The sequence below is a fragment of the Myxocyprinus asiaticus genome, chromosome 11 (genome assembly GCF_019703515.2).
Source record: "Myxocyprinus asiaticus isolate MX2 ecotype Aquarium Trade chromosome 11, UBuf_Myxa_2, whole genome shotgun sequence".
Lineage (NCBI taxonomy): Eukaryota > Metazoa > Chordata > Actinopteri > Cypriniformes > Catostomidae > Myxocyprinus > Myxocyprinus asiaticus.
This window is the reverse complement of record NC_059354.1, coordinates 31,402,249-31,418,671: the sequence shown is the minus strand read 5'-3', so window position 1 is coordinate 31,418,671 and position 16,423 is coordinate 31,402,249. Positions and strand designations below refer to the sequence as shown.

At 36.3% G+C, this 16,423-nt stretch overlaps 1 protein-coding gene across 3 annotated transcripts in view; it reads left to right on the top strand.

Annotated features, from left to right (window-relative positions):
- Nucleotides 1-2,954: 2,954 nt before the first annotated feature.
- Nucleotides 2,955-16,423, top strand: part of LOC127448144 (target of Nesh-SH3-like) — a 36,339-nt gene continuing 22,870 nt past the window's right edge. For 2 of the 3 annotated variants that reach the window (XM_051710462.1, XM_051710463.1), the window contains exons 1-9: nt 2,955-3,232; nt 9,874-10,053; nt 10,126-10,194; nt 10,830-10,962; nt 12,167-12,348; nt 12,907-12,956; nt 13,608-13,653; nt 13,744-13,821; nt 15,278-15,863. In XM_051710462.1, coding sequence (XP_051566422.1) covers nt 3,160-3,232; nt 9,874-10,053; nt 10,126-10,194; nt 10,830-10,962; nt 12,167-12,348; nt 12,907-12,956; nt 13,608-13,653; nt 13,744-13,821; nt 15,278-15,863 — 1,397 coding nt within the window. In that variant the 5' untranslated portion in view covers nt 2,955-3,159. The remainder of the gene's footprint in view (nt 3,233-9,873; nt 10,054-10,125; nt 10,195-10,829; nt 10,963-12,166; nt 12,349-12,906; nt 12,957-13,607; nt 13,654-13,743; nt 13,822-15,277; nt 15,864-16,423) is intronic. The other variant, XM_051710464.1, reaches the window with a different exon arrangement.

Here is a 16,423-nt window from a genome sequence, read left to right as displayed (position 1 = left end):
TCACACATGTTCAAAACATATTCTTGTATCGGCAAACAGGTGCGCTGATCTCCAAAATACTTAACCGGAAAACTGCGCTGCTATGAGGCCGATTCCACCTGTCTGTGTACTTCTGCCCTTAACAGTTAGTCCACTCAACTCAACAGTGTTTCAAAAATACTTTTGAATACTCATAAAACTATGTATTAAATGCTTACATGTGTTTATGTGCTCATCGAAACGCTCAGAAGGCGAGCAGAACTGTCAACTTTTAGCCCCGCCCACCTCCTCAGCTCGAGCTTCAAATATCAAGAAGCCTGATTGGATTAGAGGCTTGATGGACGTGTACTTTTACAGTTTAGATTATTCAGTTTGATTAAATTCATTTTTAAGATGTTTAATTTAAGATGGTTATTTATATCATCACACGCTTTAGTGTGTCAATAGGAAATATAAATGTTAGACTCCCAAACATTACTTTTGCAAATAAAAAATATTAGAATTGAAGCACAGGGAGCCCTGAAACAGATGTCATGGCCCCCACAACCCCCCCCCCCCCCCACTGAACATCGTGTCAGTCTGAGATTACATAAAGAGACAGAAGCAATTGAGACAGCCTAAATAGATAGAAGAACTGTGGCGAATTCTTCAAGAAGCTTGGAACATCCTATCTGCCAACAACCAAGAAAAACTGTGTCCAGGTGTACCTAGGAGAATTGGTGCTGTTTTAAAGGCAAGGGTGGTCACACCAAATGTTGATTTAGCTTTTTTATGTTTACTGGACATCCTCACTATATGCAACATTTTTCACAAGTGCCTAAAACTTTTGCACAGTACTGTGTGTATATATATATACACACACACACACACACACACACAATTACCTTGAAAAATATGTTTGAAACCTTAAATAAGGATTCAGTGTACACTTTTCATGGTGCTAGGAAATTATTTTAGTATATACCATTTTGTATTTATATACAATAATTTTTTTAATCATAAATATATTCATCACAGGAGAGCTGTATTTAAGTCATTTTCATATGAATTGCATTTTTATGTATTTCAGTAACAATGAATTTAATCAAACTGAATAATCTAAACTGTAAAACAACACCTCCATCAAGCCTCTAATCCAATCAGGCTTTGTGATATTCGATGCTCGAGCTTAGGAGGTGGGCTGCTCGCGCTGCTCTGCTAAGCCTCTCGATCAATTTTATGAGTAGGCCTATTCGAAAGTATTTCTGAAACACTATTGAGTGGACTAACTGTTCAGGGCAGAAGTACACAGACAGGTGGAATCGGACTCAGAGCAGCGCAGTTTTCCAGTTAAGTCTTTTGGACTTAAAAGACTTCAGCACACTTGTTTGCTGACACTTTATTTTCATATTTATCTTAATTGGTTGTTTTATTTTACATTGTAATATTACATTTTTAAAGTCAATTGTGGAAATTATATTCATACTAATCGCTGTGTATTAAATTTATAAAAGGCCACCGGCACTTGTTCATGACTGCAACTGTGAGCACAAGCCTTTAAAAGCATTATATCCTGCTCTAGGTTTGATAAAAGATATTGTACATCATGTAAAGTGTTTATTATGTAGTATATTGTCAATGAATTTAATGTCACAAGAATATGTTTTGAAAATGTGTGAATGTTTATGTAATTCAGTGGTTCTCCAAAAAAATACCCAAATAATGTAATTGAAAATCATTTTGTTTTTACAAAAAAAAAAAAAAAAAAAAGATTAAACAAAAATGTCTTTCATCTTCATTTGACAAAAAAGGTTTTATTTAAAAATGCAATGAAAACCCCCACTCCAGGGGGTGCTTGGCCGCTCAGAAACCCAAATCCTCCATTCAGCCGCATTTAACTACCAGAAAGTTTTATATCTCATTGGAGAAAATTTTACTCTAGAATACTTATTTTTTTTTAATAAAAACTGATAATTGCTAGGATTCATACTTCAGCTTCAGCAGTCTCTATAAAAGTTTTTTTTTTTTTTTAAATCCTCATCCAGTAATAATAAATGACTGTGATTGTCACATTCTAGCAAGCGCAGAAAAAAGTAACGTATCACGTGACAGCAAAAGTGATTTGTCAAAAGTTCTTTTCATTTCTGTATGCATGTGTAAAAGCTGAGAAAAGGTTTTTTGTAACCGTAGGCAAACTAAGCAGTCACTATTGATAATCTGTGATTCAACAAGGATTTTCATCACCCAGAGTCAACCTATGTAGAGTCAATAACTGCTAAACAATGGACAAACCTGGTAGAAAATTATCACCAAAAGATTGTTTTTGCAGAAAAGGGTGTATTTATGCCATCAAAGGAAACTTTAAACCTCTTTGTAGCTACAACCAAAAGAAACAACAGATAGCCTTGTTCCAGCATAATCCTGGACAAACCCATGCATTCCATTCATGCATTACACTTTGTACTTTGACATGCAGCACAGTTTGTGGCTATTCATTATCAACTGTTTAAGACACCAATATGGTGATGAACAGACCTCAAATTGATGACCTTAGCCTAGAATAACATTTATCCACTACAGGTGTTTTGATTTCACTACAGGTGTTTTGTTTTCATTACTGAAATTTTCTGTTGCATTTAAAAAAAAAATGAAATCTGCTTTACCTGCAGATTCTTTTATTTATTTTTTAACAGCCTAATTAAAATGTCATCCCACAAGCTGAAACTGAACTGAAGGTGAGGTAGTAGAAAAGATACTGCCTAAGAAGGAAAACAGAGAGTGCTGAAATGACAGTGGTAGAGAGAGAGAGAGAGAGAGAGAAAGCAAGAGAGTGTGTGTGCTTGTGTGTTTGTGTGTGTGTGTGTGAGAGAGAGAGATAAGCTAAAAGTTTAACAACAACAGTGTGACATCATAGGTTCCCTCCCTCTTGTTAATAATCCAGTGTAGATGGAGCAGTCGTTCAAAAATCTCTCACAATCCCCATCACATTACACACATTCATTCTAAACACATAACAACATACACACCCACACAGTTACTCTCACACACTCTTGCATTGAAATTAGCTGATGTGAGGTCCCTGACAAAGATACAGAGAAAAACCTATGATTTAAGAACGAAAAACTGTCAAAGTTTAGAGAAGAGGTTTGCGTGGACTACTGGAGCTCTGTATTGCGTTTTTTCTCTGAGAAAAACGACAACATGCAAGCCTTCCTCCTCCTCTTCCTCAGCGAGATGCTTCTGCTGAGACTGACTTTCACAACCACACTCAGAGGTACCTAAACAAATCAATTACACTTAAAGTTCTAGGATCATAAATGTTCAGACAATCATATTTAGGAATTATTTGCTTTTGACTCTATATATCACATTAGTATTGTCTCTTTCTATCAGTAATAGCACTCAGAAAAAAAAAGTTGATTGACTATATACTGATAGAGAATACAAATGTTTGACAATATACTGATAGAAAATACAAACTTATGAGATAAATTGTATGGAAAATCATGTGTAATCCTGCAAATGCCTGTTGAAATGTGATCTTACTGAAGTCGCAAGTCTGGTATGCTATGGATGCATGGTCTTGGTTTGAGGATGCAAGTTCAGCTGTTGTCAATATATCTGTGTGTTTTCTTTTATGACTGGGATGGTGCAATTATTTTCTGTAATTAGAACCATCACAGAGTGTGTTAAAATAATTCTTAATGATGTTCATAATTACTGAGTAAATAATTTGGACTAGGTATATTAACTATGAAAATTTGCAGGTCTGAAAATTGCAGTTATAAAATCAATTTGCAGGTCAAATGGATTTTTATAAAGATTTTCATGACACTGCAAAAAACGTGCACAAACCAAAACAAAGTCTTCAGGAGATCTGTTCTGTTTGTTTGTTTGTTTGTTTGTGTGTTTCTCTGTTTCCTGTTAAAGGTATAGTTCACCCCAAAATGGAAATTATGTCATTATTTACTCACCCTCATATTGTTCCAAAACTGTAAACTGTAGGAACAAGAGGCAGAATAACAGCCTCAGTCCCCATTTACTTTCACTACACCTTTTGTTTTTGTTTTTTTTCGCATACAAAGTGAATGTGAGTCATTCTGCCAAGCATCGTTTGTGTTCCACAGGAAAAAGAATGTCATGCATGTTTGGAACAACATGAGGGTGAGTAAATGATGACAGAATTTTCATTTTTGTTAAACTGTTCTTTAATAAAAAAAAAAAAGCTTGAATCTGCAAGGTTGGATTTTTTTATTTTTATTTATTTGTATAGATGAATAAGAAAAAAAAGTACATGCATTAGCCAGAGGTTGGATGTGAACTATTTTAGTTTACTTTAGTGTGTAATTTTAAAGATGACTAAACATACTAAGCCTGTGCTTAATTTTTTCAGTCATTGTTTTGGCCTGAACACACCCCTTTTCCTGTGTGTTACAGTAGTGTAAGATGCACTTATGAACAGATCCTTGGCTACTGGCTAGTGCATATTCTGTCAACTGAAATAAAGCTAATTTCACAGACAGTTAGAAAATGAAACGAATCATTTGTTATGACTGACCAAGTGAAGTCTGTCTGTGGTATTGTTGTACTCTGGACTTGAACTGCGGCTTATAATGAAAATTTGACTCAGCCTGCCAGCTTTTTAGTTTATCACAATAATTTACAGTGACACTTGCCTTCAAGAGGTCATTGAGTTTTTTCATTCTGTAACACACCTGAGTCATTACTAATTTGCCCCAGGCCACCCATCTGCTTATATGGTCACTTCAGTGCTCTCCAAACCTCTAGCTGCAGCAGAAGCCCTTGTGTTTGTACTTTCGTCATTGTCATGAGTACACACTTTCACAGGAGAAAATTTTATTGCTCAGCTTAGGAGGCTTAAAGAAGTTATGAGTTATGTTTCATTTAGTCAACATAAAGACCCTATTTACCCTTTGGAAAATTGGTGCCGTTATATATTTCTTAAAATTCCTTGAAAGGATCACCCAAAAATTACAATTCTGGCATCATTTGCTCATCCTCATGTTGTTCCAAACAATATGATTTTCTTTCCTTCTTGAAACACAAAAGGAGATTTAAGGCAGAATGACAACCTCAGTCACCATTTACTGTCTTTGAGTGAAAAAAAAAAAGAAAAGATGCAATGAAAGTAAATTGTGACTGACATATACAGCTTAATATTTCCTTTTGTGTATAAATAAATAAAACAGATGAAACAGAATTTTCATTTTTGGGTGAACTAACCCTTTAAGAGAAATACAAATGAAAACAAGAGGAAAAGACATAGTTTGACACATTGTTGAGATCTTTTCTCAGACTTTTGTGTGTCTTTTTATCAGTAGAAAAATCTAAGATTCAGGATCCATCTCCACTTGTTCACCATTTAATCTCACTGGTGTCTAGGAGAAATAATTTAGAAAATAAAGTGATCTCATTTGTGTTTTTTATTTCCTACAGATTCAGATATACAGTACATGTGTCTTGGTTTAATGGTAAACACACAGACACACACAAACATACAACACATTTTTTTCTAACATTGTGGGCTATTATGAGTCATACCCACACATGATTTCTGACAATACTCTACAATGCTGCAGTTTATCTGCTGATTCCTCAGGGAGCGATACAAAGACCAGCTGTGATGTAATAAATGGGCTGTTTATGTGCTGTGGAGCTCTGTGTTTCAATGCCAGGGGTTTACCTCACAGCAGTAACCTCTAACTCTGGCATAGGACACTGTTTTCATCAATTATTCCTCAGAAAAGGCAAGTACATCATTTATGAGAACTGAATCACTGGGGTCATGCAAAGGGCTTCTTTTAGATATGTGGTTCTCAACCTTTTTTTTGATGAATGCCCACCTACTTCATTCCCTTTCCCTTGAATTCAAGCAGATGGAGGGCTATATCTGGGCCAAAATGAAAATGCGAGAACTAATCATAAAAGTGATATTGTTAATATATTTTATATTTGCCTTTTTGAAATTTTTTATTTATTCATTAATTATTTATTTTTTATAGTTTTAACAGTGGTATTTGTAACAAGACTATAGTAAGCACGTGGAACCATGGATCTTCTTCACTACCATGGTTAGATGTAATATGATTTCTATAAAACAAATTATGTATACATTTTTGTAATTATACACAGTAGACCTAATCTAAACACATGTAAAAACAATAAATAAGTTTTAACAAAAATTTATTATATTCCCTCACTCCCCAAATGTAGCCTATGACAAATTTAATAGAGCTGAAGTAGTGATATGATAATATTTATTATCAATCTATTTCTGCCTAAAGTAGAGTTAGTGTTACTATAGTAAATTCAAGGGTGGTGATGTAGAATTCTGTTCCAAATTCAAATGGAATTCAAATGGTTTCTGCTTCTCACACCTTGCTTCTCACTGATTCTCGCAAAGCTGTGAGTTTAAGAGCTCGAGCTTTAAGAGCTTTGCGCTCGCGCTGCTCTGTCCATTGAGCCGTATCCACCTACAGCAGGGGTCGGCAACCTTTTTGACATGGAGTGCCATTTTTTATTTTCCTGGTTAATGGCTGTGCCAACATCCACCCATTTGCTTATCTGATGACTGATCACGAAATTGTGTGGAATCTTAAATATTTCTTAAATCATGTCATACATTTTTCAAAATCACACAGAGGGGTAATCACTAGTACGCAAGCAATAGCGAGAGAGGAGCAGACTATTTTATTTATATTAATAAATTGCATTCCAATGTACATCTTGATGTAATCCTTCCTCATGAACACGCAGCGTTTTCACCAGCTGAATGGGAGGCTAAACACTTTTAAAGTGTGATGAGACTCGTGCTGGGTTTGAAATCTCAAGGATTAATAATGGTGTTTTCCTTATTACATCACGTGTTGCTCTGAAAGCAAAAAGAAACAAATGAAACTCAGAATGTAGGCTGTCAGTCATCCACGCAGACTGACTGGGTGCGTTTACTCGCGCAATTAACCGAACGTGAAGCGCTGCCGGCTTGTGATGCGCAAATAGCTTGTACGAGTCTGTCTGTTGGGTGTACTGCAGTCTCGTCACATTTTAACTTTTTGTTTAGCCTCACATTCAGCTCATGAAAACATGCTGCGTAATCATGAGGAAGGATTACATCAAGATGTAGATTGAAATGCAGAATTGCGGAATTTATATAAATAAAATAGTCTGCTCCTCTCTCGCCATTGCTGGCGTGCCAGTGATTACCCCTCTGCATGCCAATGCTGGCATACGTGCCATAGGATGCCGACCCCTGATCTACAGAGTCATACAGGTGCATTAGCCGAGGTTGTGCCTCTGCCTGTGTATTTGACGCTGCTAAACCAGATACTTCAGATGCGTCGCTAGACTTCAAAATCGGATGAACCACAGTACAAATGCATACAAATCCGTATTTTTGAGAACCAACTGATATACTCCAAGTTTAGATAAACGTTTTAATGCAAAACTTGACAATAGATTTGATTATTATGACTGATAAACGCCCCCTATTTGTAACCTAATGCCCCCCTCTCTACTAATTTGTCATCAGCACCCCCTGGCATCCTTTGAATGCCCCCTGGGGGGCGGTACAGCCCCCATTGAGGACCTCTGTTTTAAATGTTTGTGTTTCGTTGTCATAGTAAGCAAAACTAGGTAATTCTAAGGACTGAACGTGATGTTTGTGTGGGAGACGCCGCTGATGGAAAGTGCATGGGTGTATGACAAAACATGTAGTTGTAGAAGTATAGCTTTCAGAAAGAGGAAAATCTGACACTGGACTGACTGTTATTCCAAATCTCTTGGCAAAAATTTAGATACAGTCACATGTCAGCAAACAGTCCTAGCTAAAGTTTTATATATATATATATATATATATATATATATATATATATATTATTTTTTTTTTTACATTTTTGACCCCTTTTCTCCCAATTTGGAATGCCCAGTTTCCACTACTTAGTAGGTCCTTGTGGTGGCACGGTTACTCACCTCAATCCGGGTGGTGGAGGACAAGTCTCAGTTGCCTCTGCTTCTGAGACCATCAATCCGCGCAACTTATCACATGGCTTATTGTGCATGACACCGCGGAGACTCCGCATGTGGAGGCTCATGCTACTCTCAGCAAACCACGCACAACTTACCATGTGCCCCATTGAGAGCGAGAACCACTAATCGCGACCACGAGGAGGTTACCCCATGTGACTCTACCCTCCCTAGCAACCGGGCCAATTTGGTTGCTTAGGAGACCAGGCTGGAGTCACTCAGCACATCCTGGATTCGAACTCGCGACTCCAGGTATGGTAGTCAGCATCAGTACTCGCTGAGCTACCCAGGCCCCCAGCTTAAGTCATTATTGAATGTGTTGGATTTAAACAGAATCTGAGATAACTTTTCATGTGTAAATACGGGTTTTGTAATACTAGTAAGGAACAAATATTTGAAAATGTCCTCCTACATAGTGATATGTTTCAAAAACATACTTGTGTAGACATTTAAAGTGGCCCTCAATATTAGAAGGCTCATAAAATATGTTTTGCTACAGGGTTCTGTGAGGGTTAGGTTTAGGGGTGTACTGTAAAAATAAAATAAAAAATCTGGTAAATGAATGGTAAAATACCGGAAGAGTGACTCTTACAGGAGCAATAAATAATACAAATGTCGAGACATATCAAACACAAAACACCATTAAGATCACATGTGATCCGAAAATAATGCAATAAACATGAACTAAACTTCATAAAATAAAACACAGAACATCCCAATGTACATAACTTATATTAAAAATAAGAGGAAACAACTATTCCCATAAAATATAACGAAATGTAATGGGTCACGTTGGGACTTCGGGGAACACATAGTTATTGTTTTGTTTTTTTACCATAATACCATAATAATAGTTAAATAATAATTTAACAATGGTTTACTGTAAAAAGTACATGTATTCTTTTGTTTAATATAATAAACATGTAGCCAAGTGGAGTGATTTCATGGCATTTAACTCTAGTCATAAATTGGATGTGGCCCCTTTAAGAACCAGAGTTTTATAGCCCAGAGTGTTTTCCAATTAAGTGAACATGTGTAATGAGAATTGTATTGTTTTAAATGGTTATACATGTCCTTAAAGCCTGGTTAAAAATGCATTAAATGCTTTGAGTGATTTAAGCATGTGTTAAATGCAGAAAATGTTTTGAGTGATTTAAGCAAGTACTTAAATGCAAAAAATACTGTGTTTAAGCATGTTTTAAGCATGTATTAAGTATGTGTAGAAGCATATGGGTAGGCTAATTTTCATTTGACATTAATCTCCACTGTATTTCGTTGCACCGTATTTCATTTCCGTTTTTCATTTTACCGTTTTTCATTTTACTGTGTTCCATTGTGCTGAAATTTATCAGCATTCTTTTGTTATATATACGGCCCCATCGAACATTTTATTTTTATTTTTTTTTCTGTTCAGACAGCCATCAGAATAAACCCTCCAAAAATAGTTTTGTATCCTGTGTTGATTATTTACAATCCACCAGCTACATACATTTTTACCATTTATTAAATGGAAAAATCATACTTTTTACATCTAAAAACATTTTATTTATTTATTTATTTATTTTTTTTTTTACAATATTTTACTGTAAAATAACATGTATTGTCTTGTTAAATATATTATAATTGTATACAGTATATGTTAAGGTAACTACCCATTAACCAATTAATGTTTATTTTTTATTTATTTTTTTTTATTTTTTTATTTTTTTACTGTAGAATTTTTATATTCTTTTACCATTAAAATTACTGACTTTTTTTTACAGTGCAGGTTAGGGTTGGAGTACTGCAAATATGATCCATCTTGCATCTACAGTAAGAGATGTCCATACTAATATAGTGAACCCAAAATCTGTGTGTGTGTTTGAATCACAGGGCGAAGACAAAACATGAAAGTGCGTATCAGTGCTATTGGAGACACTATTATATTCAAGTTTTTGCAGCCTCATGTTGACAACAGATTGGAGGGATACATACTGGGCTATGGCAGCAGCATGTTTTCCAAACAGTTTATCCAGCTACCCGAGGATGGACAACCCTATGAAACAGAGTTAGGTACGATCTTTCTAATAAACCTTCATTCTTAGAGTTTGTTTTTTACTTGAGTGGTTCTCTTCTTTCCTCTAGATGCTGAGCCCAAATATCTGCTCGCATTGCAGTCAGTGAAAGTTGATGAACCTAAGAAGCAGTGCACAGGTAAGATACAGTACCATCACTAAAATCAAAAGAAAAAAGGAAACAATTAGAGCAAATGTCAATCTGTCATCATCTCATACAGTGGCCCAAAAAGCATTTGGACACCTAAACCTTTATTAAAATAAATTAAAGTGATTGCTTTAGATAAAAAATACAAATAAATTACAAACCAACTGGCATTTATTTTAAAGAATGGTAGCACAAGCAAGCTTTTCAGGCACAATAATTCACAAACAATAGGAATTCCATTCAAAATTAATAGTTACTAGGTTTATTATTATTAATAGCATTATAATAATAATTAATTATTACTTAGATTAACTATGGACTAGTAATTATTTTAATAGTCCATAGTTAATGTGATGAACTACACTTGTGGTAGAGCACCTGTGTGAACTTGAGGGGAACTGACATCACAAAGATCCACTAAAATGACTTTGGGAGCAGTTAAGTTAAGTTTGTTTTGACAAAAGTTGTAGCATGATTTGTTTACAGATGCCACTTGGCTGTATATTTTGTTACCTAATGCAACGACATTAATATACAGTATTTTCTAAGGATAGCTTAAGTGTCCAAAGACTTCTTTGGGCCTCTGTATAATGAAGTTTAGTTGATTGCTGACTTGTGACCTCTAGGGAAAGTGAATCTAGAGAAGCCATTACACCTTGTGATTGGCTCAGTATCACCGTCCTCCGTGCTGCTGTCCTGGGGGACACTACTGACAACCCCCTTTATGGATTCTATTCTGGATGATTGTATTGATGAGGGGTAGGTGTTCTTATGTGTGAATGTGTGTGTGTGTGTGTGGGTGGGTGGGGGGGCGGGTTTGGGTGGTTTACCGGGACATTTTTTAGGTTACAAACTGGTAATTACAAGGGTATTATGTTATAAATGTGGTTTATGAGGATATTTCTAGTGTCCCCATAATTCAAATCACTTAAGAAACATACTAAACAATGTTTTTTTGAAAATGTAAAAATGCAGAAATTTCTTTGTGAGGGTTAGGTTTAGGGGTAGGGTTAGAGTTAGGGGATAGAATCTATAGTTCGTACAGTATAAAAATCCTTATGTCTCTGGAGAGCCCTCATAAGGATAGCCGCACCAACATGTGTGTGTGTGTGTGTGTCTCATGACGTGCAGTTATTTCACTGACAGTAAACAAAGAGCAGGTCCAAAAATGTCTGCATATGTGGTCCTGAGAACAATCAGCCACTCTGATCACACACAGAGAAGGACAAAGTAACAGGCTTTAAATGTATACAGACTGCAAACAGCAGTTTAAATAGGGCAAATAAACTAAACAATAAAATACAAATTTAATCAAACAGTAAAAAAACACAGTAATAAAATTAACAGATGTTTTGGGAATAAAGGAATCTGGGGTGTGTATGCGTAAGCAAATGCACACACATTTTGGACAAGCAAGTGGAAAGCTTAACCTCAGCCCTTTATTAACCAATCAGTTTGATACTTCAAACCTAAAAAAGCCCTTAAAACCAGACAGAGAAAGAGAGAAACTGTCGCTCCATTCAAACTTTGTTCTGTAGATCATTGCAGATATTTTGGCTTGCTAGCTACAGTATTTTTGGCTTTTGTAAATTTTACACTTTTTTAAGATGTAATAAATTTAAGAATAAAGTTTGAAAATCTTACATGAACTCTGTTAAAATGTTCTCCATGCAAAATCTAAACAATAGTGATGACATAATTTTAAAATTTGCACACGGAATTCGGATTGTTTGTTTTTTTCTTGCATCTATTTGCATACTAAATTGTGATTTGTCTTTTCTTTCTTACATCTGTTTATCCATCACAGAAGTCACATTATGTGATAACATGTTATGTGAAGACACTCACTCACTGCCATGACAATGGCAAAGTGGCTCTGATGCAGTATATGATTTATGTAGAATCAAAGCCTAAAAAATGGAAATGCAAATCTAAACTGTGGTTCTCTTTTATCTCTTCTCAGACAGTTCACAGTGCGCTATAGAAAAAAGGAACCCAGTGATACCTGGAATTACCAGACCTGTCCAACCAGCAGCACCGTCATCGACAACCTCAAACCAGATACTCTGTATGAGTTTGAGGTCAGAGCAGACACCAACACCACCAGTGGAGTCTGGAGCCCACCAGTCGTCCATAACACAGCTGGTGTGTCCTACCACAACTCGCCCCTTTTTTCTCATTCGTATGACTTTATTTTTAAGAAACAATCTCTTTCAGAGACTGTTGTACTAAGATTCTAAACTACTTCTAGGAAGGAAAAATCTCAGTTGAGATTATCTTCTTGTTTCTCTTAAACAGTAATAAGATTAAATGGAGATCTCCATATTCAAGATTTTTTCTCTTGAGTTTCAGAGATCTTAACAATGCCACAAACTGTGCTCAGATTTGTCAAGTCTGCAATCATAAGTCAGAGATTTTCAAAATGAACTCCAACATTTTTCATCAAATCCAACAACAATGTCTGAGCCATTATAATATCATATAGCTCTATATTTTTACTTTACAATATGTCAGTAGTTGACAAATTTGTTTCAGTTTTTTTATTTCTTCTAAGGAATTTTAAAAGAAACACAATATATAACTCAAAATTTATATTGAATTAAACATAACTGAGTAATAACTGTTTTATCTGGAAGTGCTTCTGTTTTTATTTATTTATTTATTTTTTTTACTTTTTTTTTTTTTTTTTTATTGTTTTCACAGATCAAATAATTCATGAGCCATTCAAGGAACTGAATCAAGCAAAGCCTGAGGTGAGTATATACAATAGCCATGCCGTATTCACCTGTTTCCTGAATGCGGAAATGTACCCCGATTCTTAGCAGAAGACTGTTTTCATTTTCCGATCTCTGGTGTTTTGCATATGGCATATGTTCTTGGTGGATAATGTGATGTTTAATGTATCATATCTGTAAAAAATTGCCCCCCCAAAAAGCACACCGATACGTTTTAGAGTCGCGATGACCGTTGTTTGACAGTGTCTCACACAAATAGGTGGGTAGATTGAGTGGGAAGAAGACATGAAGCTATGGCTTGAGGTTAGTTACGTTGATATCATTAAATCTGAGTTGTTATGACAGACAACAACTGCCTAACACTTCAAATGGTTGCTGTTCTCCATCTGAATCACTCGTTTCGGTAGTTTTTACATTGCTTCTTATGAAGACAGGAACCAGAAAACAATCTAGTGGCAACCAGAATCATCATGGCAGGGCCTAGTTGTTTGTTTAGGAAAACTGTGGTTAGAAACAAATCTTCAGTGCTCTCTCTCTCTCTTTCTCTCTCTCTCTCTCTCTCTCTCTCTCTCTCTCTCTCTCTCTCTCTCTCTCTCTCTCTCTCTCTCTCTCTCTCTCTGTTTCTATCTCTCATGCTTTTTTAACATTGGTTGTGCTTTTTCTAAACAGAAGCCAGTCATAGCAAGTCGACCATCATTCTTGCCCCCAGTGCCAGGTAAAATACCTCCGTCTTTCTCCTTGAACACAGCCAATGATATTAGTTATCAATAAGAAATACAAAATTACATTTCTGGCCACTTCCCAGTCTTGAACAACATTACCCAAACCAGAGCTGCCCCCCTCCTCAGACAAACTGGCCTTCAAGAACCACAGAAAACTTCAGGTAAAAACTTTCAACGACACTCTCTAACATATGGAGCCAAACATAATATGAAATTAGCTATGCTCAGAATGGAATACTTGCATACTGCTCAATGCATACGGCATGGCATACACTGTCTACTGCTTACTTTTTTTTTTAATAGTATGTGAAACAGCATTCAACATTTCAAACAGTATGCTACATTGTGGCCACATGACCTCGTCTTGTTGCTTCCATCCATTAGCAAGCAGCATCCATTTATCATCGCTGACCTAAATATGGTTAATGAGCATATTTGCCCAATTTGTCTGGTTATATTTTGTCCCATTTTGCCCATTTTTGGCAGTTCAATAAAATAATGAGTCAAAGAGCAGATTAAAAATCACAGATGATATTGCTTCAGGTTCATTTGTCACACTGGAAATGGAAGGTCAAAATAAAGAATTTCACTGCAGAATTTGGCAAATGTTGTAGGTCATCCAGGTATTCCATGAATTCAGAAAATGCGCATACTGTGCACAGTATACATGCTGTATACTGGTAATATTCAATGGTAGTATGCTAATCCGAACATACCCATTGTCTCAAAGTTTTTTATACTGCATTTTTTATTTTTTAATATATTACTATTTTCCCTTCTCTCATTCTTTTTTTCTACCATATGTTTTCAAAACTGCCTTTTCCAATGTCGTTTTTCCCCTTAAACAATATTTTCCATTATACTGTATAAGAAGTTATTATTTCTAGAACCAACCTCTTCTTGCATAAGTAAAGGGCAAATTTCTGCCTCTCTCTTGATCTGCACTGTGAGCTGCCTTGTGTTTTTCATGGGCGACTCATATGTTTAAAGGTTTCCTGTCACAGTATTTTTTGGGAACAATTCCAAACAAATGTCCTCATACATCGAAATTCCATTTGGAGAGTGGAAGTGGGAAATTTGGGGGAAGCATTTCAGCATTGTCTTGCCCTTTATTTCTTTATATGGCTTGGCATGAGGCAGCTCTTAAAATCATGTGTGCAATTACATAAATATAGCATTTGAAAATATGGCTAAATCAACCAATGACCATAATCACTTTTCTTCTAAACAAAGAAACCATCCATGTTAATTTTTGTCCATTTTGACATGTACTACCAACTTTTCATAATCCAAAAAATGTACAATATATAACATTAAGCCCAGTCCAATAATTTTTCCTAATTGAATATCCTGTTTTACTCCGAAATACATCACATCACGAAAATAATTTGGGTTGCGAAAACGTTTCATATTGACTTTAACTCATGTGACAGGAGATCTAGTTGTACATGCCATCTGTCACAATCAACAAATGGAAAACAACGTCTTCTTATTTTTGTTTTTATTCCAACTGTGACATTTTCTTGTCTTTCATACCAGTTGTGTCTGTGCTGTTGTACATCTATTTTGGGCAAGTACCCTACTTTTTGACAAAATTCTCCAAAAATCTCCCTACAGGAGCAGGGCATCCCATGGCATCTACTATCTCTCCTGATGATCCGCCGACCTCTACCCAGGCCTTTACTCCCACTTACACACTTATCATCCTGCCCACACCAAAGACCTCAAGCACAGTTGAACAACCCAACAGTCAGCCTAGTACAACCAAACCAGATCATCTCACAGAGCAGCAACATATTAACCTAACCCCACAACAACCTACAACAACCCATCAACCCATCTTGACCCTACAACTAACCAGCACTTCAACACATAGCACAACCCAACCAACAATTAGTACAACCCAAGAATGTACCACCAAAATACAGATCCCTACCAAAGAACAACCACATACTACCAAGCAGCAAACGATCACGGCCCAGCAACAGTTTAGTGAAACAGCATCAAACCCCACACCAACACAAAATCCACCTGCAACTAAACCACCACTTCACCAAATCCAACCCCAACAACACACCACAAACAAAGTCCTACCTAGCACTGTCCAGAACAATCCCAACACCTCTAAGGAACAACACACCATAAGTCAAGACAGCCACCATACAGGAAAAATCCAGCCCAGCACCCTTCGTTCACAAGGCATGTCAAAACACCAAACCAGTGACACTTACTATTTTCTAAGAACCACCTCTCACTATCCATCCACAGCAATCACACTCTCGAAACAACAGGCAAACACCAAACCACTATCAAGAACACAGACTTATTTGTCCACAAACAGTCATTCTCCAGCAACTGCATCTTTGACTCTACCCATTACTTTAGCAAACAGGCAGGATATTTTCCTGTCACTACAGATGACTGATGTTAGCAAACAACCAATATTTACTACATCGCCATCCATCCCTAAAGAATATTCTACAAACCACCTTCCTACTTCTGAAGAACCACCTCTTACTGACAACGAACAAGAACTGACTCCACACCCTATACAGTTACCCACCACCTTTTGGTACCAGCGCCAATCCAGCACCACAACACAGCATTCCAGCACAGCTAAACAGCAAGCTAGCACTGCTAAATATGATCCAAAAACTCAACGCCAGGTTGCAAATCTACTTCCCAACCCTAAAGAACAGCTGCCAACCCTTAAGCCCCAAAAGTCAAAGCCTTTAAACAAATATGATGCCATTCAAAACTCCC